Raw genomic sequence first — 25,116 nt, 5'->3', positions numbered from 1 at the left:
TAATACTTCAATTTGTAGACACATTAGAAGTCATACGAGCTTGTTGTGTGAATAACGCTAAAATTAGAATAAATGTTACTATACATTGAGTACAAAAAGACCTAACATCATAAACAGAAGAATTGATTATACTTCATTCATATAAATACTTGTTTTAGATTTCAAAACAATCTTTGTGTTCCACGTATGAATGGTATATGACAAATCAGCACACTTCTTTATAAAGAGTCTTTTTTATTGTATAAATAAATGTGCTGAACGGTAATGTTCTTAAATTTCGCGTAAGACAATAATTATTTTGTTGTTTCGTGTAAATTTCAAAACTTAAACAATGTCAAGTAATTTCAGGTGATCTGAACTGGGAACAACATGGGCAGAATGTTCCTATGCCCCAAAGCGGGCAGATGATTTGATCCATCTAGGTACTTTCTAAGGTATATCTCAAGGGGTAACGGTTAATGTTCTCCTGGAGATTGTTAAGATTGTCTTTACCTCAATTTTCTCCAGCTTGCCAATAATAAATGGAAAACACTTAGGTCATGTATAACTTTCCCGCTAAAATAACCTTCTTACAACAAGACTAGAACTAGGGAACTCATCAAAAAGAACCGAGTTAATACTGCAAGCTTCACTGCAGTACTGCAGTATCTCTCTGGTCACTGATGTATAGAAAACAACGCAGATAAACCACGCATTTATTTAAATACTTCTTGTAAAAGTTATGAAAACTTGCTGGAAAAAGAAATTTTTAAACATTTTTTCTATAAATTCTAGTCTCTGGCGTGCAGAAAAAACAAGTTTTTAGGAAAGTTCTTCTTCGAAAGCTTGGTAGTCTTCTCATCGGTAATGATTATTTAATTATCTGAATTCGACGGAATGGATTTAGTCTGTTCTTTCACGTCGTAAGTGGTGGCAAAATAGTGAAAAATCGCTAATTGAGACCACTAGAAAGCTATCTACTGACCTGCCACTGCAAATAACCAACAAACTATAATTTATAAGAGCTTTATTAAGATTTCATATTACTAAAATATTTCCGACACATTGCAGCATTGATCGATTATGAGCACTCCACTTTGAATCCACATTTTTTTTTATTCTCTTGGTAAATGTGTTGCTTTGTTAGATTAAAACTTTAGAATGTTAAACACCTTGCTTTTTTGATAATACTAAGATAAAATTTTGATAAATAGAATCTCAAGAAATTTTTTTGATGTGTGGTAATTAATGAAGTCATTTAATTAAAAATTCACCACATTGACCCTATATTACTATTAATACAATTTCAAATAGCATCTCTTTACACAAGGGTTTAAATGTTACGGTATTAAAGTAAATGATATATTAACTACCCATAGTATCTGTGATCAATTGGGTGATTCAGTGTAACAATATCTTCGTTGAATTCTCATAATAAGTTATTCAAGTGAATTTACAAAAGTATAGTTTCAAGCCCAGCAGATCTTTCTGACGGAGCATATAGCGCATTTGATTTAAGGAGCTGCAATTCTGAATTATTGTGAACATCCATAGAATCAAACAATTTCTGTGTTTTGTCTTTCATATGATATACAATAGATATAAAATATCTATATTTATACAATAGATATTTGTGATATACGTCTTAATGCAATATTTTAATATGGATGTTAAAAAGTTAATACTCTCCATAGTAAAGTCCAAACTAAAGATTCGCTAATCTTCAAATCTTTACAAATCTTTTTTTTTTCACATAGTATATGCATATTCCGTAGAGTTGTGGTATCAATGATAAGTCATTGAGAAGGTAATAATCACAATATTGAAATTGTAGACTAATTGAAATTGAAATCAGGAAACACCACCTCCTGTTAAAAAGGAAATTTACTCACAATAATGTAATAACACTCTTCCATCACTTAACCATTTAAATCGTTTCAAATGAAACGAACTAATGAAATGAAAATTTTTTGTTTGACAGTGCAACATTAACTAGACAAAATTGTAATTTTGCCACAATTTCAGCTGTCGCCTCCAGGACCTCGAAAGCATAAAGTAGTATAATTGACATTTTCGATTACGTGCACTACTCAATGCTCAGTGCTGACGAAAGCAGAACCACAAATTATAAAACAAGCAGCATTTAAAGCTTTTAATGGCAAATTATTCATACCACCCCAACGACCAAGAGCCATCAACACAGTTTGTATGTCGTCAAGGAACGCGCAGAAATATTGTGTGCTAACCGCAGTCAGAAGCTCGCTTAGTTTATTTGCATATTTTTTGCATCCATAATGGAGCTGTCAGGTGCCAACTTTGCAACATTGATTCTTTCCGTGTCATTTTGCGATACGATAAACGTAGCCCAAGTTTTTGTAACGTGCCTAAAAATGGCAGCGCAACTGCCAGGAACTGCCAGAAATTTAACAAAAAAAGGACGAAACGTGATTGCTTTACAGACGTTTACCACTTGCTTTTGGCAAATAGTACGAATAGTGCAAAAATCAATCAGATAATGCGTACGTAATGAGCTGCAATACTGAATAATCAGTTAAATGCATTCGGCATCAACTGTCATGCTAAAGTGAATACATTTGCTCGGTGCCATTTGCCAGCGAATTTTGTATACTTGGAGGATTGCATTAAAAACAGAAGCAACTTTTTGATGATTTCGTCTTTCATGTATGCAAATGAAAAGATGCCAAGATACTCATATAAAAGCATTTTCAATTATTCGTAATATTTAAATTATATTCACTTATATCCGTATTGACTACTAAATCATGTACGAGACTATCATGCTCAGGTCCCTAGTATATTTATTTATTTATTTGTGAGTTAACACCAAAACTCATTTTAATGTTAACTAAGAATAAGGAAATAGACTAATAGGTCCCTCGCCCTGTGCACAGTATATGTTATATTAATATGTGAAATTCGCGAAGACTTTGTAGAAGACTTTAGTGCACCAGACGACAGTTACAAACAGTGAATCTTTAAATTATAATATAATTCCATAAAATTCTTCATGGTTAATGAAAACTATTAGCGGTTGCCATATATGTGAACTAACAAAAAAAGTTGGCTTTAACGTAACCAAAGCCTGACCATAGAAGAGCAACACTTTTTTGTCGAAGTTAATAACAACTGACGATTAAATAATAGTGAACTACAACAACAAAAATTCATTTTATATTATTTTAATTAACTGAATTTTTGGCTGACCATGTTTCGAATATTGCCAAATACCCATCATCAGTGGTCTTAGAAATAATACTTGCGTTTAATCATTCGTAAATAATTTTTTGAGATTGCAAGTACCAGGAATCGAACTCGTGCCCTGCCAAATTTGAAGCTCAAAGTCAGCGCACCTTGACCAAAAAACCCAAAGCCGTACTTAACTTTTTATGTTCGCACATTTTTCTGGAGTTCTGGAGTTACTTTGCTGTGAAAGTTTTATTAACAAATTCACTTGCTGTGTTTATATTAGAATGAAATCATAAATCAGCTGTATAATAATTGAATTAATTAAACATATTTTTACTTTTAATTGTTAAATTTTTAGAATTTTGAAATTTTAAGAATTTCATTAGCGCAAAACAAAATAATCCAACTACTTTTCTGTTGCGCTTCTTCACATGCCAAGTATGTGACCAAAGATATACTACAATACATCAAAAACTCGCTAACCGAAACGATGTTATATATGACAGCATATAGACTTATTTCTCTAAATGAAACCGGTTTTATAATACCTTACAATCATCAAAGTCATTTTTGAAGGACTTGCTGTACTGGAACGAAATGCAAACTTGAAGTCCTAACAGGGCACTGTAAAGTAAAGATACAGTCATCTTACTTGACTGTGAAGAGAATGAGGGTCGGCCACATATGTGTTGTTAGAATGTCCTGCGCTAATGCACATACGGAATATGCTCATGGGAATGTACATTCTTACGGAAGAGGCAATAAAACTCTGTAAAGTAGGTTCTAAGCTACTTTTTATTGTTGCAACATGGCTTAGAGATTTACTCTAAACCGAGAAGGGGGCACAATAGACCCGACTATCGCAGTGTCACATTCCCTAATAATAATAAATAAATACTTGAAGTCACAAAAGGAGCGTATAATATTTGAAACTATACTTTGTATATTTATGCATTTGCCTCGTTCCTTATGCATTTTTAATGCATCCTTAAAAGCCACTTCAAATATTTAGTAATAGAAACCACGAATCACATCGAACGGATATGCATTCCCACATTTCAGGTTTGTTAGTCGTGTCAACTACAAAAACATTAATAAAAACTAAAAATTCGTTGAAAAAAACCGCATATACGTGATAAACTTGAAATTAAATAATTTTCCCATGCCCGGAGTAGCAACAATAAATTTTATTTTATGTAAAGAAAATGTCACAAAATTATTTCATTTCATAATTTATGTTGCAATTATTGTACGTGTAAACAATTTGTTAACACTTTGGGGCCCCATAAATTCATTATTTGCTGCAATATTGAAACGACACTAATTTCGTTAAAATTTATTGTTCTGTATAAAAAAAACGTAAATAAATGGAAAATAAAAATAGTCATTTAAAATTTTAAATATGCAACAAATTAATTAACAAATTAGTTAATTATAATTTCAAAAAAAAATTATTATAATTCCGATGTAATCTATTTCCGCTGAACTTTTATTTGGAGTTCCATAATCAGAGTAATTCATTATTAAGCTGTGAACTATGCTTCATAGAACTTGATACTGACATTATTGGTAACTCCTAACACCAAGTAACCAAACGCTTTTTTAATGAGAAAAAAAAAACTGTGAAGTTAAGTAATGTATATAAAAATAGGTTTCAAGTCAAGTGGATTATACTGTTCTTTAACAGATACTTATTAAGCAGAAGGTATTTAGCTTGCTTGCTTAAGTAACGCTAGAATTTTAAAGGCTGAAGTACAATTAGAAATGAGTTTAACGAGTTATAATGCAAGTAGTAATAAAAAAAGCAACAAACAATTTGGAAGACCTACAAATTACTCAGGTTTTTTATACAAAAATGGGTACTGGAAAGTTTTTTTTTTTGCTTTCCTACGGTTCCAGATTCCAGGAAAGCAACTGAATAATATCTGTTTGAACTTTCCACTTGGTTTGCTCGTTAAAAAATTCTTGAAAGTACACTTTAAAAAACTATCCTCTATAAGAAAAATATTAGTAGATTTGATTTCCCAACTTTGGCCTAATTTCCAATTTCCCAAAATGTTTTAATTTCATACATTGGCACATGAATTTATTACATGAAATATATTAGTGCAAAATCAAATTATAACAGCCATGATTCTACCAATAAAATCAACGTCACCTAATTTAAATATTCTCATAAAAAAATATATAGTTGGGGCCGATATTACAATTTTATTACGATATTACGATATTGAAAAAAAAATGTTTACAAAAAAGATATTTAAAAACGTTATTGAAAAACAATTCAAAATACGTAATTAACGAAACATAATATGAAAAAAAAAATTTGAAAAAATTAAATTTATTAAAATCGTGTTAAATTATTTGTTTAAACTGCCAACGACTATTTGAACTCCCTCGAAAACATTGGGCATGTATCCGGGCAAAGGGAATTATTATGAAGAACCTGAAGGACAATCATGAATTTTTGGTAATTCGATTAGAACCAGAGGTACGCCAGCTGTAATTTAAAATATAAATAAATTATCATTTGATTAAGAATAAATAATATAAATAATAATATTTTGAGATATGTAAATCACTTAAATAATGCACACCAATTTGTGCATCTAATTTTCAATCAGATATTTGATTTAAACTATTAAAGTTTTTGAATCAATTTAAATAGATTAAATCAAGGATAATGATTAAGGATAACAGATAAATTATAAGGTATTTTAAATAATGTTTCTATTTATAGTAACTTTTGTTGTAATATATTATTATTGCATTTATATTATATTTTCAATGTAACAGATTTTATATATTTTTAATTTTGACTACTGAACGGTTTATTTGTTACATGCTTTGGTGTTATATTAAATATACATAATTTTTTTAATCATACTATAGCTTATATTTATAAGAAAAACAATGAAAGTTAAAAATAATAATGTACAGAATGATATTTAATGCTACTTTTATGTAGAATAAAAAGCTTTGCTTCAACACATGGGAATTGAGATTAACAGTTTAGCAAGAGAATAATACATAATAAAAATATATAATAAAAATATATAATAAAAATATATAATAAAAGTATGCGATAAAAATAAATAATAAAAATATATAATAGAAATATATAATAAAAATATATAATAAAAATATATAATAAAAATATATAATAAAAATATATAATAAAAATATATAATAAAAATATATAATAAAAATACATATAAATAAAAAGTATTATATAAAATATATAATATAATATATATACAAATATATAATAAAAATAAATGATAAAAATATATAATGAAAGTTTATGTGATATAACATAAATAATAAAAATATATAATAAAATATATAATAAAATATATTAATATTAAAATAAAAAAAAACCCATATAATAAATACATATAAAAATATAATAATAAATATATAATTAAATATAATTAAAATATTATAATAAAAATATATAATAAAAATATATAATAAATATATAATAAAAAATATATAATAAAATATCATAAAAATATATAAATAAAAAATATATAATAAAAATATATTAATAAAAAATATAATAAAAATATATAATAAAAATATATAATAAAAATATATAATAAAAATATATAATAAAAATATATAATAAAAATATATAATAAAAATAAATAATAAAAATGTATGATGAGAACACATAATATGAATGCATAGTATAAATTTGATCACGATCATCCACTGAAACGTATACTACAGAACTCCGGTGAATTTTTTATTTTTAACATAAATATAATACAATTTTTTTATTTACTGTTTAAGTTTCTTTATAGAGAATTACCTGAGCCAGCAGGATTAATATGATCCTCTCTGCGTAAACTCAAATTTTGGCGCCTTATTTCCTTCTGTTCCTCCTTCCAGTTAGGCTTAACATAACAGTGTTCATCTGCGACTACATATGGCTTCGGTATGTTATTACCTTGATTCAGTTTCCTCAGTGTTAATGAGCCACTTCGTTTTTTCACAGTATTATGTTTGGAATAACATGTACCTCGGTGTGTAATCAGGCGCACATCAATTTCAAATTCTTTAACTTTAATTATAGTTCGTAATTCATGCTATATAATAACAAATGATATTAACACCAAAATATGAATAAATCTCGGAAATGTAATATTGTAATAATATAATAATATTTATTTAGGTTAATTCTACTAACTTTCTCGTATCATCCACCGATGAATATAAGCTTTCTCTTTGACGTGGCAACTTTTTTCACCGTTTTTGTGCTTTCTTCTTATCAGTATTCATTTTTTTGTTTGTTGCTTTGTTCATTTTACGTAAAAAAAAATATTTATTTTGAGCAATTTATATTTGCATTCAAATCATCTACGATATTCTGTTTATATTTCATTGCCACTCCCACTTTTTATATTTTCCAAAATTGTTAATGTCCTGATCTTCACCATAGCTATTGGAAAGATACAACAATATTGCTTTAAGTTTTTGCAGTTAATGGCTAGTATCATAGTTCTTTGTTGAAATACTTTCGGGTTATGCCGAAAATGAAAATTTCATTTCTCGGAAATGTAATATTGTAATAATATAATAATATTTATTTAGGTTAATTCTACTAACTTTCTCGTATCATCCACCGATGAATATAAGCTTTCTCTTTGACGTGGCAACTTTTTTCACCGTTTTTGTGCTTTCTTCTTATCAGTATTCATTTTTTTGTTTGTTGCTTTGTTCATTTTACGTAAAAAAAAATATTTATATTGGATAAAAACCCTATTTTCTTCACAAAAAAAAAAAAAACTACAAATACTGCTACACTTCAAAAAACCACAATTAAAGCGAATGTGTTTTTCCGCTTATCTTCCTTACGTATTCATAAAAGGAGTGAGTAAACTACTGCGTTTAATCTTTACTCATAAATACAGTTGGAAAGAGACAACAATATTGCTTTAAGTTTTTGCAGTTTCTAAGAAAGATATAGCAAGCATGATTCTAAGCAGCATACGTCTATATTTATTAATTTTATCCACATAGTAACAAATTGAATCATATATGTATTGTATATCATATTTTATTATATTTCACATCATTATATATAATATATTGTATTATATCATATAATATTATGTTGCATTACATATCACATTTTATACTATATCATATATTTAATTACATATCATCTTATATTATGTCACATATCATATTATATTATACAATCTTTAAACCATATGTTTAAGGTATGTGTAGACTTAAGCTTTTCTTATCCGTTTAATTATTACGCCTAGTAACGCATGGTTTTTGTATGGTAAATGTCATTAAATCCTATATCGAGATTATCCAAAAAAAAAGATTTAAGTACGATGGTCTAAACACAGCATATTAGTGCTTAGCTAATTTTTCGAAGTTTTAAAACACTCTTCAATCTTCAAGTTAGATAACAGAATTGAGTTGATTATTTCTAATTTTTTGGATAAATGACATAGTGACTATAATAATTTAGTCACAAATGACATAGTGACTAGATACCTATATAGCCCATTTGATACAAATAAGAATTGCACACATAAATAAATTATTAGCATTTTAAGCACAAAAGGTCACACAATTTTACTATGAACTCATGTTAGAATACCAGAAATTTTAGTAGAAAATTTTATATATAGTCTAATCTGTGCAATATTTCTGGTAAGGTTCATCTACTTATAAATACTGTTTAATAAATACACAATTGTGAACCCATCCTGCTACTACTAATTGTGTCTTCACACCATAATGCATCCTTTATTCGTTACGTATTCAAAACAAAATAATTGAAAAGTGATTTTGAAAGAAAAAGATAGCTAGCTGTAATTGAGTGTATGAAGAGTCAAGAATTATAATTTCTCTTTTATATTTGTCATTCTGTTCAGATAGACGACATATTAAAAAATTTTAGTTGTATTAAAAACTTAAAAGAAAAATATAAAAAATGTCGGAAAATATTAAAAAAACATTGATTAATCCAAATATGGAAGAAGAATCATCGTCATCAGATGAGGAGTCTAGCAATGATTCAAACGTTTCTGGATGTGAGACCAACAATGGCCAAATGTTTTCTTTGAAGTCGGTAAATTTAGTCGCAGCGTGGTCTAACACCTCAGAGTTTTGCGCAATATGCCATGAACCATTAGAAACGAAATGCATTAAATGCATCGTAAACAACATTAATGGTGATGAAATCGTCGACTGTGACATTGGTTGGAGCAGCAATTGCGATCATGCATACCATGTACATTGCATAAATCAGTGGATAGGCATTAAAAATGTGTGCCCACTTGATTCTTTGGAATGGAAGGGATACCAACAAAAATAAAGAAATCACCGATAATTATTTTTGTGATGTGAGGCTAGACAACAAACAACAACAAATAAATTTTTCATCTTCAATGTTCAATAAATCTTATGCATTTATATTAAAAAAAAATTATATTACAATGAATTTTTTGAGTAAATTAGGAGTGTTATGCATCAGCGTAGTTAAAGCTTAAAAAAGCTTAAAGCCAAAATCTGGCTTAAGGGTTCTAAACGCTTGCGTCGTTTTCGATACCCTGTGCTGAATGTCTTGCCAACTGCCGCCGTTGTTCGAAATGTAGCTTCCCAGATACCACAAACTTTGTACATCTTCGATGTAGGCGCCATCTAGCTGGAAATTCGTTGAGCAGTTTGAATTCAAGACAGTTTGAATTGAAGACTTGCTTTTGCTGATATTGATTGACAGACCAGCGGCCAGTGCACGCTTTGCGATGTTAACGATACTTGTATCAGGAAAAAGTTATGTGTTAGCAAACAGAAGTCATCCGCATATTCAAGGTCGGTGAGTTTGTTTTGGAGGCCGAATGAGATGCTATGATCTGCGCTCATAGCTTCCGACATAGCCACATCTAAGACTATATTAAATAGAATAGGTAAAAGGATACAGCCTTGTCGAACGCCAGACTTAATATGAATTCGTCTATCCACTTGGAGCATTCCATCAGGTTACCATTCTTTAGTAGATTAATAATGATAAATTAGAGTGTACTAATTCGTACTAATAACTTTTTTACACAACTGTTGCTTATACACAAATATGTTATAATATATTAAAACATATAATATATTATAGTTGCTTATACACAAATGTATATACATATGATATATAATACATATAATATATTAAAACATATATTATATGATAACATGTATATTATAACATGTTATAAATTCTTACAAGTGACATAACTTTTTGAATTTTAAAAGTATTATACAGAAGAGTTAATATTTTAATAGTATTTATATATGTAAGTATTTATTATAATATTTATATATATGTATATATATTGTCAGCTGAATCTATTAAAATATTGAATCTGTAAATATAAATATATATGCATATGCTATGAAAACTTTATTAATAGGAAACTTATTAAAAAAAAAGTGCGCACATTTATTTTAAATACCCTACATACAAAAAAAATTATGACAACATATCGGCAATATGATACTTGTCACGTTTTACGCTAATCTTGTCATGTCATGATAGAAGCTAGAACTAAAAGAAATCCGAACTTTTAGCTTCATTTCCCCAGGCTACGACTAACTAAATTCGGATCTTATTATACGAAATACATGACGTACAATATAATGCAGCATTAACCAAGGCAATAATGCTTCGACAAAGGTTAGTATCCCACTCCGAAAAACCAAAAATCCACAAATTAAACTCCAAAGCTCGGAAATGTACGGAAAAATTTATTGACGATTGTCAACTTTCACATGCAGAAAGAAATAGGAATATGGAACCTACGGATTTTAATTGAAACTTCGCGCCTGGCTACGATTTGTCTGTTTAACGATAATGAATTCGTTTGAATTATGTATATAAGGGTCCGACTTCATCACCAATCATATTTTAAATTTCACAATTGACTTTAATTTAGTATAAATTAAACCAACAATATTGATCGCTTTAGCACCACTTTAATCAGTATTGACACATACTTCATGACTGTAAAATCAGCCCTTAAAAGAGCAAAGAGCAAAGATGGTATGTACTGTACTGTAACTTCATTTCGTAGAAAAAATAAAATATCTTTGGAAAATCCATAAACAGTCTATAGTAAGCAATTATTTTGCATTGCATATATATTTTTTATTGTTATATTAGCATATAACCTTCATGATGTCTGCTAAATGTCTTCATCTTTAGCTTAGACATGAAGTGCAATTTCATTAAAGCTTTACTTTTTATGGAGAAAAACTTTGCTTGTACAAATCCCTCTTCTTTCTTTTTCTTCTTATTCTGAGTGCCTTACCTACTTAAAACCTTGGATAACATAGCTTGGAGAGAAGCAAACTTCTACTTTTATTTAAGCACTATTATAAATTTTTAAACCATTAACAAGACAACCACGTCCTTCATCAATAATGCCCTTAATTCTTTCTTTAATTCTGCCTCAATTTTTCCTTTAATTCTGTCTTCAATTCTTCCTTTAATTCTGCTTTTAATTCATCCCTTAATTCTGACTTTATTTCTGCCTTTAATTCATTCTTTAAGTTTGTCTTTAATTCCTTCTTTAATTCTTCCTTCAATTCTGTCTTTAATTTTTCCTTCAGTTTTGCCTTTATTTCTTCAATAATCTACTAAATATTTCGTATTTTTTTTGGTAGACTTCAGATATTACCGAAGTATTTCATATTTAACCATTTCACTAACTCCAATATTTTTATTTACAAATCCAAAATAAGGCAAATAATAAAAAGAAAATTCCATAAACAAATGCAGTGCAATCGATGTTTAGTTATAAATGTTAAGTATCTGAAGGAAAAAATATAGTCAAAAGATGATTAATACTTTCGGGTTGAAGCTAGTACGTTGTATGGGAATGTATACCCTTACGGAAGAGGTAATAAAACTCTGTAAAGTAAGTTCTATACTACTTTTTATCAAAGCAACAAACCTTACGAGACTTACTTTAAGCCCAGAAGAGGGGACAATAGACCCGACGATCTCAGTACCACATCCCATATCAACAATATAATATATATATAATATATATATAATACATATGTATTATATATATAATATATATATAATATATATATAATATATATATAATATATATATAATATATATATAATATATAGTATTGTAGTACTGTTCTTAGAAACATTGAAACTTCAATGAAAGCGGCAAGCAACTTTTGATAGTTTCGCCCAGAACTTATATCCTGCTACATCTATTATCGAGGTGCTTAACTAGTGCAAAGCAATGTCTATATTGTGTAGAGGTTTGGTTCGTAGGGTGTTCTAATACAAACTCGACTTCCGCTATTTGCGTGTCACATTTAATAAAACAAAAATCTTGTTTGTACAAAAAGTTTTTGCATTGTATACTTTATCGCTAGAGATTTATGATTTGTTATATAAAAGTTTTAGAATTTCATGTGATTTTTATAGTGCACAGCAAAAAATCCTTACAAAAATAAATTTTAATTGATTTATTAACTTTTTCCCAAAAATGTCACAGTGAAAACTTTGATGGAAAATCGTTTTTTGATATGCTATGTTTAAAGCTATTTTGGCATAAAACAAATGGTAGTGTACAGCGAATATCCCTTCAATATTTTATGATGCAGTATACCAACAAAGTTTAAAATTTCTTATCCAGAGAGAAATGTTTGATTTAGAATTTTCAAAAATGTGTTTTTTTCTTTTTTTGGGGGGGAGGGGGTTTGGAAAATATACTCGTATATAGTATACATTTTAAGTCACGAAGCAGTGAAATATAGAAGGATACATAGTAATGAAATAAAATGGAATTGCATGCAATTTCATTGCATTTGTTTGTAATTAATTACATTATTATGTTAATACTAGCTGCTATATGGCATTCGTTTGTAAAAATTGTGTGTATATAAAAAGGGATCATATTATTATATATCTACACATGTATTCGTATATATTTAAATTGCTTGTAGTCAGCGTTGGCATAGCACATCTCGCACTGCCTTTTTGCCTTCATCTTGCACAGAATACTCGTACAAACTGATGTGCATCATCATATGCTGTTTAATGTTTTTATGCTCTGTTTCGAAACATTTCATTACATTGACTTTTTGGGGAATACTTATAAAAAATTTATACTACAGAGCAGCAGATACAACAGGAAGAAATGACAAAGAAAGTCAAAATACGCAAATGCAATGTACAAATTGAGATCAAAAGTTGTTTGCACAGAGTTCTACATTACACAGCAACGCACAAAAAACTTTTAATTAAATTTCACATCATCTTTTTTACCCAAGTGGTAAATTACTATAGTATTTAAAAATTAAAAATACAAAAAAGAAAAAAAAAACGTTACAGAAAATAAATAAAATTATGTAAATAAAACTTTAAGTGAAAAATAAAGATAAAGTAAGGAAAAAATAATTTCATTTAACCTAGTTATAAAGTAGGCCCACCATGGTAAACCCTTCAGACTTAAGGAGTATATAATAGCAATATTTTCAAAAAAATATAGTGCACTTTCTGAATAATCTTCTATTATTATACTTATTTGGAAAGTATAAGAAATATCCCCACACAATATTTAGGGGAAAAGACCCGACAGTCGCAATGCCACATTCCCTAATAATAGCAATTCATATACATAAAACAACTTCAAAGCTAGAGAGCGATTGATAGCACTAATCTATCACATATTAAGGCAACGAAGAAGAAAACATACCAAAAAAAAAGAAAAACTTTCAGAAGTTCAACAAAGGCTAGGATTAAACTTCTTACATCCAGTATTATATGAGTTGTAGCTTGGAAGGTATTAATCGCGTATTACACATCAGATTTAGTCGTACAACTTGTCTGTTGTGCTAAATCTGATGTGTAATAGCAATATTTGATGGTCTGACAAGAAATCGGATGAAAATCAAAATTTTTTAATTTTTTAGTCAAAATTGTTTGTTTTTTCGTATACAATCGGATTTTTAACTGCTTACATACAAAACTTCATTCTATTGTAAGGAATAGAAGCGAAAACATGGGTTAAATGCATATATGATTTTCTTTTGTAGTACATTTGTTGTTGTTTTTGATGGGGACGTGTTCAAAATTATGTCGACTGTGTCTAATGTATAATAGCAAGCGACGTCAAACAAGATATATGACCAAATCTAATGCGTAATACGCGCTTTAGAGAACTGCAATGAGTACTCAACACTCGACTCATACTCGAATCATTGACTGAGTTTTATTTATATGCTTTCTGACTGTCTTTTTTGTATATGCGACTCCGCCTGATTCAAACATACAGCTGCCAGCACTTATAATAACTTATACTCTGCTCATATGATACTCATAAACACCGACATTCGACACAAAAGTCACACAAATGATTTATGATTCATTCATGAATATTACAACACAATCGGCAGAAAATTGCCTATGGTTGTATACGTTGTATACATTGTGACCGAAAGGTTTTCGGAGGTTCTCATTTAAAATTCGCGCGCTGTATATTTTTCGATATTTTAAGTTTATGTAGTTTGGCAGCACTGTCCTTAATTACTATGCCCAAAAATGAGCCGCGATCTGTCGGACAGTTCGTTTACGGCAGCTGTTGAAACCAGTTCACCTCAGTAGTGCGTTGCGAAAAAAACAATGGAAAAAAATATTGAACAAAGAGTTTGCATCAAATTTTGTTTTTCGAACGAAATTTCGTGTGCAGAATCGTTGCGAATGCTACAAAAGGCTTATGGGGAATCAGTTTTATCGAAAACTCAAGTTTATGAGTGGTACAAAGCCTTTCAGGACTGTCGTACGACCGTCGAAGACATGCCGCGTTCTGGACGACCTTCGACCTCTACCACCGACGAAAACATTGAAAAGGCAAAGGAAATCGTGTTCAAAAATCCTCATGTGAGTGTTAGAGAGATAGCACGAGAGCTAGGCATCGGTCGTGAGATGGCTCGTTTGATTTTGGTGGACAATTTGTGTATGCGACGTGTCAACGCCCGGCTTGTTCCGATTCACCTCAATTTGTTCAACATTATCAACGATTTTAAGGCCAAACATTCAATAAATACCATCGAACAGCCACCGTATTCACCTGATCTTGCACCGTGTGACTTTTTCCTGTTTCCCAACCTCAAATTACCACTCAGAGGAACGCGTTTTGAATCCATAGAAGACGTAAAACAGAATTCGCAGAGGGAACTCAAAGCCATACCGGAAAGCGCCTATAAAAAATGTTTTGATGATTGGAAGAAACGTTGGCATTTGTGTATCGCTTCTAATGGAGCATATTTTGAAGGAGATAAAATAAATATTGATGAAGATTAAGAATTTTGCGTTTTATTTAAAATTTCCGGAAGCTTTTCGGTCACAATGTAAACAACCTCTAGTTTAATGCACACATAATATTTAAGAACACAAACAAAATACATGCATTTACGATGCTAACAACAACAACACACACCAAAAGCATCAAACTAAAAGCACACAGAAAATTTTTCTCAGCAAACAACAGCGCTCACATTAAATTTCTACGAATGCCACAACTAATAGAGTCATTCATTTTCGATGCGTATATTCATACTCATATGCATACTCACATGAGTATATTCATACTCACATAAGTATATTCCTACTAACATGAGTATATTCATACCCACATGAGTACATTCATACTCACATGAGTATATTCATAGTCACCTGAGTATTTGCTGTAATTCATAAATCATTTGCCATTTAAATTACTTTATTTAGAAAAAATTGTATTTATCATAAATATAATATAAATATTATTTAATTGTTCATTAAATCAATTTTTCAATAACTCACATGAAAATCTTAAATTTACAATTTGGTAGTTCCGTGATACCTCACAAGATTAAAATATTGAAAGATATTAAACTATTAGAGAAGTAATAATACGTTAATAAAATAATATAATGTATTATTACTATTATATATAGAGGGGAAAAATGTGAAGAAAAAATCGTAGAATCATGAATTAAATATAATTCACTTAAAAGTAATATAGAATTTTTTCTTATTATAGTTTTGCTAATCAAATAAATTTATTTATTTTTTACAAAATATTGCGCTTCAGTAACATTTCATATATTATAATATCAAATAGGTCTGGCAATGCTTAAGTACAACTATTACAATAAACAACTAAGCAAGGCATTATTAATTATATTTCAAGTATGCAACATCCATAAAAGTCAAAATTTTTCATTTCAAATTGAAATAAAAAGTCATCAGCCATAGGTTTTTTGGTACGGGAACTAAAAAAGTTTAAACTGCTAAAAGGTGGGTGTTATAAAATATTTATGTTAATGTATATTTTTTAATTTCTCATTTCAACTCCTGTTTTTTGAAGTACTTAATTAATAACAGGTAATAATCTTTTTCTTTTCATTTTAGGTGATTTGATCCACATATCTTACTTAGAAATATTCCACTACTCTGCAATGACTCACGTTATTCTCCTGGTTCAAAATACTAGCGATGAAAGTAGCCGCAGTTTTTCTGACTATGAAAGCATTAATGATTGTGTTGAAGATATATGCACTGTATATGCGAAACATCTTCATAAGTCTTCTCGAAAAAGGAAGACGCTAACATACGATATAAGGGCTCTTTTCAATTATATCGATAGCTTATACGAAATGACTGCTCTCTTGAACCAGAAGACTAAAAACATCTATTCCTCACGTGACAAGAAATGGATTAAGGATAGGATTTATGTTTACATGCGTCAAAAGGCTGAAAACAATGGTTCAATATGCTCAGCTTATTTTGAAATTAAATAAAGGCTGTGAAGTTATTGAAATTTAGTTTGTAAAGACTTTGCAGAAAAATATTAAATAAAATCGAACAAGTATTCTTTCTCTCTTAAACCAACAAGTTTAAGTTCTAAGTTTCTTAATGTATGTTTGGGTGAAGGTCAGTAAATATGGTACTTAAAGCGTGAAAGACTTTTTCAACTCTGCATATTTGTGCAATATAGTGAAATGTATAACTCCCATAGCTACAGTAAGTTTTCTAATAACAATCACCCTACTTTCTTGCTTTGTAAGCTAGCTCAGCTTACGTCCATATTTGAAGTTATCAACTCACTAGCAACTCTCTCCTTTTCCACAAACATTTGAAGTCGGCCAATGAAAAAAATTATTAAAAATTATTTAGACAGTAAAAGCTGGTAAAAATCTCAATATTGACATTTTTAAAGTATTATAGATAATAAAGAAATATAATTTTCGTCAATAAGCAAACGCCTTCATGTTTAGGCACAATATATTTATAACATTCTACATAGCAATATTAATAAAGTATATTATTGAATTTATGTATTGTTATATTACTTATTATTATAACATATATTTATCACTATATTAAGATTATGAATTTCGACTGAATTTAACTATACGAAAAGGTTTCAAAGAATTTAGTTATCATTGACATTTTCAAATAAATTTGTTCGATAAATTAAATCAAATATAAAAAGAGAAATTTTTATTTTTGTCATTTTGCGTTTACAGATTTTGTAGATAGGATCAATTGATTAGTATATTTTATAAAATCAATTGAAAGTACGATTTTCGATATTTTTCTATAATGGCTTTACCACTCAAACCACAAATTACTAAAATTTTGGAACAAGACGTTTGTAAGTTGACACATCTTTGTATGTGGAAAAAATTCGCATCTGGATCGACTGATAATAATATGATTGTAAGTAGAACCATACATAAGATTATTGCAAAATTTTATAATTATTTTTTCGAATAAATAATTAGAAAGGGTTAGTTTTGGGTGTATATACTGGCGAAGGTGAGCAGGAACCTAAGTTAAGTGTTACTGCCGAGAAGTTTAATGATCGGGTCAATGGTAAAATTGTACAGCTAGTGCGAGAGTAAGTAAAATATTGACTATATAAAAAATTATATACATATATATATAAAAATATATAAATAATGACACGTACCATTTCTGTATATTTGCAAAGATGGAACATAACGGGTGATGTAGGTAAAGGAAAAGTGTTTAATAATATAGATCCAGAATTTAGATCTATTGCAGTCGTTGGTGTAGGTGAACAAAACGTTGGCTTTAATGAAATGGAAATAATTGACGAGGGGATGGTGAGTAACAGTGATATCTTTAAAAATCGGCATAAAAGTATTTTTTTATTGTGAAAAAAAAAATTTATCAATATGACAAAATTTTTTGACATAAATATCAATTTTCGAAGGCAAAGATTTAAATTTACTAAAATTCATTTTATTAGCTCAGACAAATGGAATTTTTTTAGAAATAAAAGTGAGTCCATCCAATATCTATCATTGTTTTTTACAAATTTTATTTTGGAGCAAAAATTTTTCTAGTACTTTGCGGTACAAAAACTCAGTCAAATATAAGCGTTTCAATTTCCCACGGTGCATTTCAGTGAATATAATTTTTCTTATATTGCACTTCAAAATTTCTTTATAAACTCGTACCTATTTGATAGCCTGATAGCCGGTTGTCTTTGGCTAAATAAAAAACAAAAACAGGGAATGAAGAATGTGGGTTCGAGTGATGTTAAAATAATAATTGATGTTTTCTGGAACAACAATTTACATAAATTTCGACTTTGACACCACAATAAACGTAAGCCTAGCAAATGTAGATGTCAAATTGTACTACAAGGACAGCAAACTTTATAAGTATGGACATTAAAGTGTAGTACAAATGGAGCTCCGTAATATCTGTAGTAAAAATCCGCGTTTTTCTAGGCTGTTATACACCATATAATAATTTGTCATTATAAAACGTGAAGTAATTTGTTTCACAAATTTTTTAGGAGAATGTTCGTATAGCAGCAGGTGTAGGTGCACGTAGCTTACAATATCACGGATGTTCTCATATATACATTGACGACCTTGAATATCCTGAACAAGCAGCGGAAGGGGCTTCATTGGCTATTTACCGCTATAATGAATATAAGTTGGAAAAACATCGCACACTTTCGCCACTTCTACACCTATACGACTCATCAGATGTCGATGCATGGACTCGTGGTTTATTTAAGGCAGAAGCACAGAACTTGGCTCGCCGCCTTACCGACACACCAGCAAATCGAATGACGCCAATGCACTTTGCACAGTCGGCTGTTGACGCCCTCTGCCCCTGCGGTGTGACAGTCGATGTGCAAAGCATGGAATGGATCGAGCTGCAGCGCCTTAACTCATTTTTAATGATAGCGAAGGGCTCCTGCGAACCACCAGTCTTGTTAGAAATCAATTATTGCGGCACATCACCAGAGGATAAGCCCATACTATTGTTTGGTAAAGGTATTACATTTAATAGGTAATATCATAGTAAAGTCGTATTGTATTATTATTATTCAAAATTTATGTATTCTGAACTTTAGTGGTGGTCTTTGCCTACGTAGTAGACGTGGTATGGCTGAGTACAGAGGTTCGATGGCTGGTGCAGCAGTTGTTGTAGCTACCATCCGAGCCGCAGCAGCCCTGTCTCTTCCCATCAACGTTACGGGTGTTATACCACTTTGTGAAAATACACCATCCGGTATGGCAGCCAAACCTGGTGATGTCGTCGCATTACTGAATAGGAAAACATTATCTATGCGTGTACGTAATATTTAAAAAGAACATATCTTAATTAAACTATTAAATAACTTAACTATGGTTTTAACAAATAGGATGCTGACAAGGCTGGTGTTGTTGTTATGGCGGATCCAATTCTTTACGCGCAGGCTGCTTATAAGCCACGTCTAGTTGTTGATATAGCCACTTTAAGTAAGGGAGTGGGGCAGGCTTTAGGTGGCTCAGCAACTGGGCTGTTCACTAATTCTAATTTCATCTGGAAGCAGTTCCAAAAAGCTGGAACTATAACAGGTGACAGAATGTGGCGTTTGCCGTTGTGGAACTATTTCAAGAAGCTTGTGACAAGTATATTTAAAAGGTTATATGATATTTATAGATCTCTACTAAAACGTATATTTTTCAGATAACAAGAGCTTCGATGTGAGCAACGATGGAACAGGCCCGGCTTCTGCCTGTCTTGCAGCTGCTATATTGCATGTAAGCGTTTTTTAATATTATTTTCATTCTTTCGCAAATTTTTTATTTATTATCTACTTTTATACCCCAAATATTTATACTATTGTGTTTATCGTTATATAGGAATTCGTGCCTTGTCTTGATTGGGTGCATCTTGACATACGTGGTGTGGGAATGCTCACAAAGTTTGGAACTATGCCCTACTTGTTGAAGGACAGAATGACTGGACGTCCCACTAGGACAGTTATACAATTTCTGTTTCAGATGGCCTGTCCTGATACAAAAAAGTGAAACCCTTTACAAGCAACCACACACAATTAATAAAAATTCTCCCTGTCGACACAACTGTTTTTAATGGAAAATCGTCGCAGGGCAGTAAACATCCGTATGATGTTTCAAACATGGGCAAAGAAACATTCAAAACTTTCAAAAATCTTCAAATACGGACAAAAAAATTTTTTCGTTATGAATCAAATTGTAAATATTCTAATTATAAAAATACTCTGCATGCATAACGTTTATTGGATCCTCTAAAGAATGTAGTCGACCTTCACAAAGATGAAGATGATTTTAGAAAAAAAATTTGCTGTTAATTTGGAGTAATTGAAAATAAAGTATACAGAGTTTATCGAAGTAAAATTAAGTAATGAGAAGTTCCTAAGAGCTCTTAGGAACTCCTTAATATATATTAAAAATGACGAGGACAAAAGAACAACATGGGCTAAACTTTTGAAAATTTTTGAATTGAAAATCGTTTTATAATGATATATTATATATATATACAGAATTATTTATTATATGCTAAACTAGAAAACGTATTTGATGTATACTTAAATTCGTCGTTACTAAGACGAAAGCCTAAGGAAATAAAAAAAAGACATCAAATAAACAAAACGGTTTTTAATTTTGGAGGAAATTTTTTTCGCCTTTGTCAAATTAGGTAATGACATTATTTGTCATGCATGTCCATAATAGAAAGACACTCATAGTGCAACTCACTTGAAATTTTATGCAAAAAACAGTGGTGAAGTGTCTTACCTCATGGTTTTTTCGCAGTAAGCTGTATTCGCATACGAAACAAAATTAATGCTACTTCAAAGGTAAACATGGGGACTAACTGAGTAGTCCATACAACCTTATCAACAGAGTTAAGATAAGTTATATTTTCAGTGTACTAAATAATTAAGTTCTCATAATTTTATAGTGCAATAGATTATTTAGTTCAATATCGCTGAGGAACATAACCTGACTAATTTGATTAGGCAGTTCCGTTCAGTAGTTCATCTGAAATCAAAAAATTGGTGTCACATTTTATTAAAAATATATATTTTATATCAAAATTATTGATATTACTTTTCTTTATATTCTTGATTTACTTAATTTTTAAAATTATTGTATAAATATCTTACTAAAACTAAATGAACAAAATAATATATTAATTTCAAGAACTATCCAACTAAATGAGAACACCACTTATATAAATTTTATCTATCAATTTCTACTAAAATCAAACACTAGATGTGTTAAGTGCCAAGGTATTGTCCGGAATATTAAGATCATCTTATTATGAGGATGTGGAGTTACTTACAGCACAGACATGTTAAGGCACTAATATTGATTGTTCCAGAAATTAGCAGATAGAACTTCGGGCGATGTAGATTTATATGCATGTATTTTATTACTTCTATAATACTATTATTCGTTCATTCCAATCAGAACAGTGAGTTGCACTGTATTTTACTATCATCCCAATCATTCTCCTTATCGTTCTCCTTCTCCTTATCGTTGTCTACTTCCTTAAGAATCATTATAGCTTCAAACTATAATTTCCCTTATATTTCTTTCTGCTAAATATCAAATTGATAGACCTAAAACGTATTTACTATTCTTCGAAGTAGGACCAGATTTTTGTTAAGATTTGCTTTATAATATAATTCGTTCTGATATCATATGAATTGACTGCAATATTTTTGTTGCCGAAGTGATTAAAACTGATGACACACATAAAAATCACATTAAACCTCATAATTCTAGAACAAGAGAATAATGGTTGTAACTTTAAAATGAATGCATCAGGTCGAAAGAAACTATTTTTGAAGAGCCCAATTTAGACCAAAAATTGAATGAGTCGAATACGTTTTGCAAAGCTTAGTAGTTACCAAAATAATAAAAAGTAGTATTTGAAAAAGGATGATAACTGGAATGAAGTTCACCACGGATAAGGGGTTTCTGCTGTAACCAGTTCGTGACAGTATTAAGAAAAGAAAAATTTTAAAGTTCCTGATTTTTAAAAGTTACTGTTTAATAATTAACCAAAAAGTCGAACTATATATTCTCAGAAATGTGATATATTGTGATGATATTGAAGCCAACTATGTATATTATTTACTTTCAGTTGAAAGTCTTTATAATGAAAAAGAAGTTGACTTTAAATTCTAAACCCTTATTTTCCTTGAATGCAATTAAGATGGAAAATAATTATTTTTAACAGAATAGGTAATACAGGATGTTCTATCGCCTCTTCTAATAATATATGAAAACAAATTTCTCAAGAATTACTCAATTAATTTAAAAAGAGAGAGCGGTTGAAGTTGAAATAAATGAATAGATTTACATACAGGCAAAAAGATTCACGTGAATCGTACAACCCTTTCGGAAAGTTAATCTGATTAGAAATATATGTTAATTTAAGCTATAAAATTTCCCTTCTATTTACCAAAAAAGTCAATGTCGATCATTATTAGCTGTTATTGTTATCAATTTATTCTCTATTGTTTGTGGTACAGATTATTTTAATTACTAAGTGTTTATATTGCCAGAAGTTAGTTAGAGATTGTGTTCTAAAAAAAAATTAATTGATTAACATATAAAATTTTTAATATAAGATTTATTAGAAACTTACTTTCAGTTCCTTCGCTTCTCTTGCACTTTTAATTTTGTTTGCACTAAGTTCAGCATTTCTTTTTCTGAATTCTGGATAATTGTGCGGTGGAGGTAACTCATGAGGAACTGGTTTTTTCTCATCTAAACGAACTACCAATTCTTCAGTTTCAGCATTTGCAGCTTTTCTAGATGTCCGTTTAGCTGTTCTCGTAGCGCAAAAGTTCTTATCTGATGTTTTTATCGGTTTCCTAGGCAATTTCGTTTTTACCGCTGGTTCTTCATTCAAGTTCTTCTGCCTAGATTTTCTGTCTGCGTCAACTGCGTATTTTTCTAAATTTTTACTCAATTTCTTAAAACGATCATCGTTTTGATTTTTCCAATCAAAGTGATTTTCAGTAATCAGAACGGCATTTTTTTTAGGCATCCGTCTGGCCGTTTCCGCTGCGAGACTTAGGTTTTCGACATTACGTTTCTCTTTAGAAAAAATATTATGAATAAGTAATATGATATAGTAGAATTGAACCAGATAACGAATCAGATAGATAAGAATTATTATATTTAAATTATGTTTAAACAGACATACTATATTTATATACAAAATAAGCTTTTATATCGAAAGTAAATTCGTATGAGTTTAAATTAATACCCTGTATTTTGGTTATATGCTTTACTACTTGGGTAATATATATGTATTTATATGTCTGGTTTGAATCTTACTTTATTTGTAAATTTTAGAATGACAATATTTGGCAAAAACTATATTTGGCAAATACTATAAATCTTGCAGATTTTCAAAACATTTGATGCAATATTGCATGAAAATTTTGATGATACATACAATTTCATAGAGTCATCAGATAGAATATGTTTAAGGTTGCTAGAATGAATATTGTGTTCAATCTTCACACTTGAAGATTGCTCTAGCAATCCTGCTCTCGCAATCCTGCTCTAGCAAGAAACTATGATAATATGATCTATGATAATACAAGTGAATCTTTGGGAAATGCCGACTAGAATGAAGAAATGGTGTATTAAATTTGATGAATCCAAATTGTTTTGTACTTATAAATTAAAATACAATTAGTCTTCCTATTGCATTTAATAACAATCCCAATCCCCAACCAGATTAGGTTGGGGATATGTTGGAAAAGGAACATATCTCGCCCGCCGATTAACGTTGTAAAAGGATATCTCAGTAAAGAGAAAACAATTAGGTTTAAAGGTGTTAAATATGTGCTGGATGTTTGGTCAAGAATCAAGGGTGTGCTTAGCAGACAAAACAATGATGTACAAATCAATTCTGAAGCCTCATTAATCTAATTGTTGAGTTTAACTAGAAACTAAAATATTAATATCAACCAAAAACTTGAAACAAAAGCACTAAATATACTATGCGTTCCAAGTAATGATACAAAACAGTCGTATCCTTGCCAAATAACTTGTGAACAACGAAAGCAAACTTAGGAAACCTAAGAGAACTACTCCAACCGCCAAATAGAAGTTAATTACACAGAATTTATAATATCAATATGCATAAAATGTCGAAAAGGTACTTACCTCGTGCCCCGGGATTTTCAGCATGCATCTCCTTAACTGCTTCGGCAATGCTGAATAATTTCTGTTTATAACTCATTTTGAAAACGTAAAAATTTGGAGAAGCCAAAGTTTTGGATGGTGAAAGTTTTTGTTGTTATTAGATGAAAATTTTGATATAAGAATATATAAAATTTGATTCAATATCAAATTAAATATTGTTAAAGCTCACCTACTTTGATTAAAAACCAAATAATTTTAAGGCGAGTATGCTAATTCATACTCGCTATATGCACAACATTTGTATTCCAGAAAATTGATACAATATCTTGATTTTTTTTTGGGTTATAAACAACATGGAGTTCTATAATATTTCTCAGAATCGTAGAACTATAATTTGTTAATTGTCATTTGCGTTACTTTTATG

General features: G+C 29.8%; 3 protein-coding genes across 3 annotated transcripts; 2 read left to right on the top strand and 1 right to left on the bottom strand.

The window, feature by feature from the left end:
- Nucleotides 1-9,187: 9,187 nt before the first annotated feature.
- On the top strand, nt 9,188-9,532 carry LOC119687493 (RING-box protein 1b-like). The gene has a single exon (XM_038101831.1). It carries the CDS (start codon nt 9,188-9,190, stop codon nt 9,530-9,532), a length of 345 nt encoding a protein of 114 aa, XP_037957759.1.
- Nucleotides 9,533-17,739: 8,207 nt separating this feature from the next.
- LOC119662347 (cytosol aminopeptidase-like) lies at nt 17,740-20,731 on the top strand. Its single transcript, XM_038071947.1, has 8 exons — nt 17,740-17,940; nt 18,006-18,121; nt 18,215-18,350; nt 19,052-19,557; nt 19,622-19,841; nt 19,913-20,162; nt 20,221-20,294; nt 20,397-20,731. Exons 1-8 carry the CDS (start codon nt 17,824-17,826, stop codon nt 20,562-20,564), a joined length of 1,587 nt encoding a protein of 528 aa, XP_037927875.1. The 5' UTR covers nt 17,740-17,823; the 3' UTR covers nt 20,565-20,731.
- A 2,364-nt stretch (nt 20,732-23,095) lies between these two features.
- LOC119687491 lies at nt 23,096-24,848 on the bottom strand. The gene is made up of 3 exons (XM_038101825.1): nt 24,714-24,848; nt 23,176-23,630; nt 23,096-23,113 (listed from the first exon to the last, which is right to left on the bottom strand). Exons 1-3 carry the CDS (start codon nt 24,787-24,789, stop codon nt 23,096-23,098), a joined length of 549 nt encoding a protein of 182 aa, XP_037957753.1. The 5' UTR covers nt 24,790-24,848.
- Nucleotides 24,849-25,116: the final 268 nt, after the last annotated feature.

Source organism: Teleopsis dalmanni, chromosome X (genome assembly GCF_002237135.1).
Source record: "Teleopsis dalmanni isolate 2A chromosome X, ASM223713v2, whole genome shotgun sequence".
Taxonomy (NCBI): domain Eukaryota; kingdom Metazoa; phylum Arthropoda; class Insecta; order Diptera; family Diopsidae; genus Teleopsis; species Teleopsis dalmanni.
This window is presented reverse-complemented; position numbering and strand designations above follow the sequence as displayed.

Excerpts from the sequence above, each read along its gene's own strand:
- LOC119687493 (XM_038101831.1), top strand. The coding sequence starts at position 9,188 with ATGGAAGAAGAATCATCGTCATCAGATGAGGAGTCTAGCAATGATTCA.
- LOC119662347 (XM_038071947.1), top strand. The coding sequence starts at position 17,824 with ATGGCTTTACCACTCAAACCACAAATTACTAAAATTTTGGAACAAGAC. Across the intron at positions 18,122-18,214 it reads ATTGTACAGCTAGTGCGAGA|ATGGAACATAACGGGTGATG; the intron begins GTAAGTAAAATA and ends ATATTTGCAAAG. Across the intron at positions 20,295-20,396 it reads TTGCAGCTGCTATATTGCAT|GAATTCGTGCCTTGTCTTGA; the intron begins GTAAGCGTTTTT and ends ATCGTTATATAG.
- LOC119687491 (XM_038101825.1), bottom strand. The coding sequence starts at position 24,789 with ATGAGTTATAAACAGAAATTATTCAGCATTGCCGAAGCAGTTAAGGAG. Across the intron at positions 23,631-24,713 it reads TGAAAATCCCGGGGCACGAG|AGAAACGTAATGTCGAAAAC; the intron begins GTAAGTACCTTT and ends TTTTTTCTAAAG.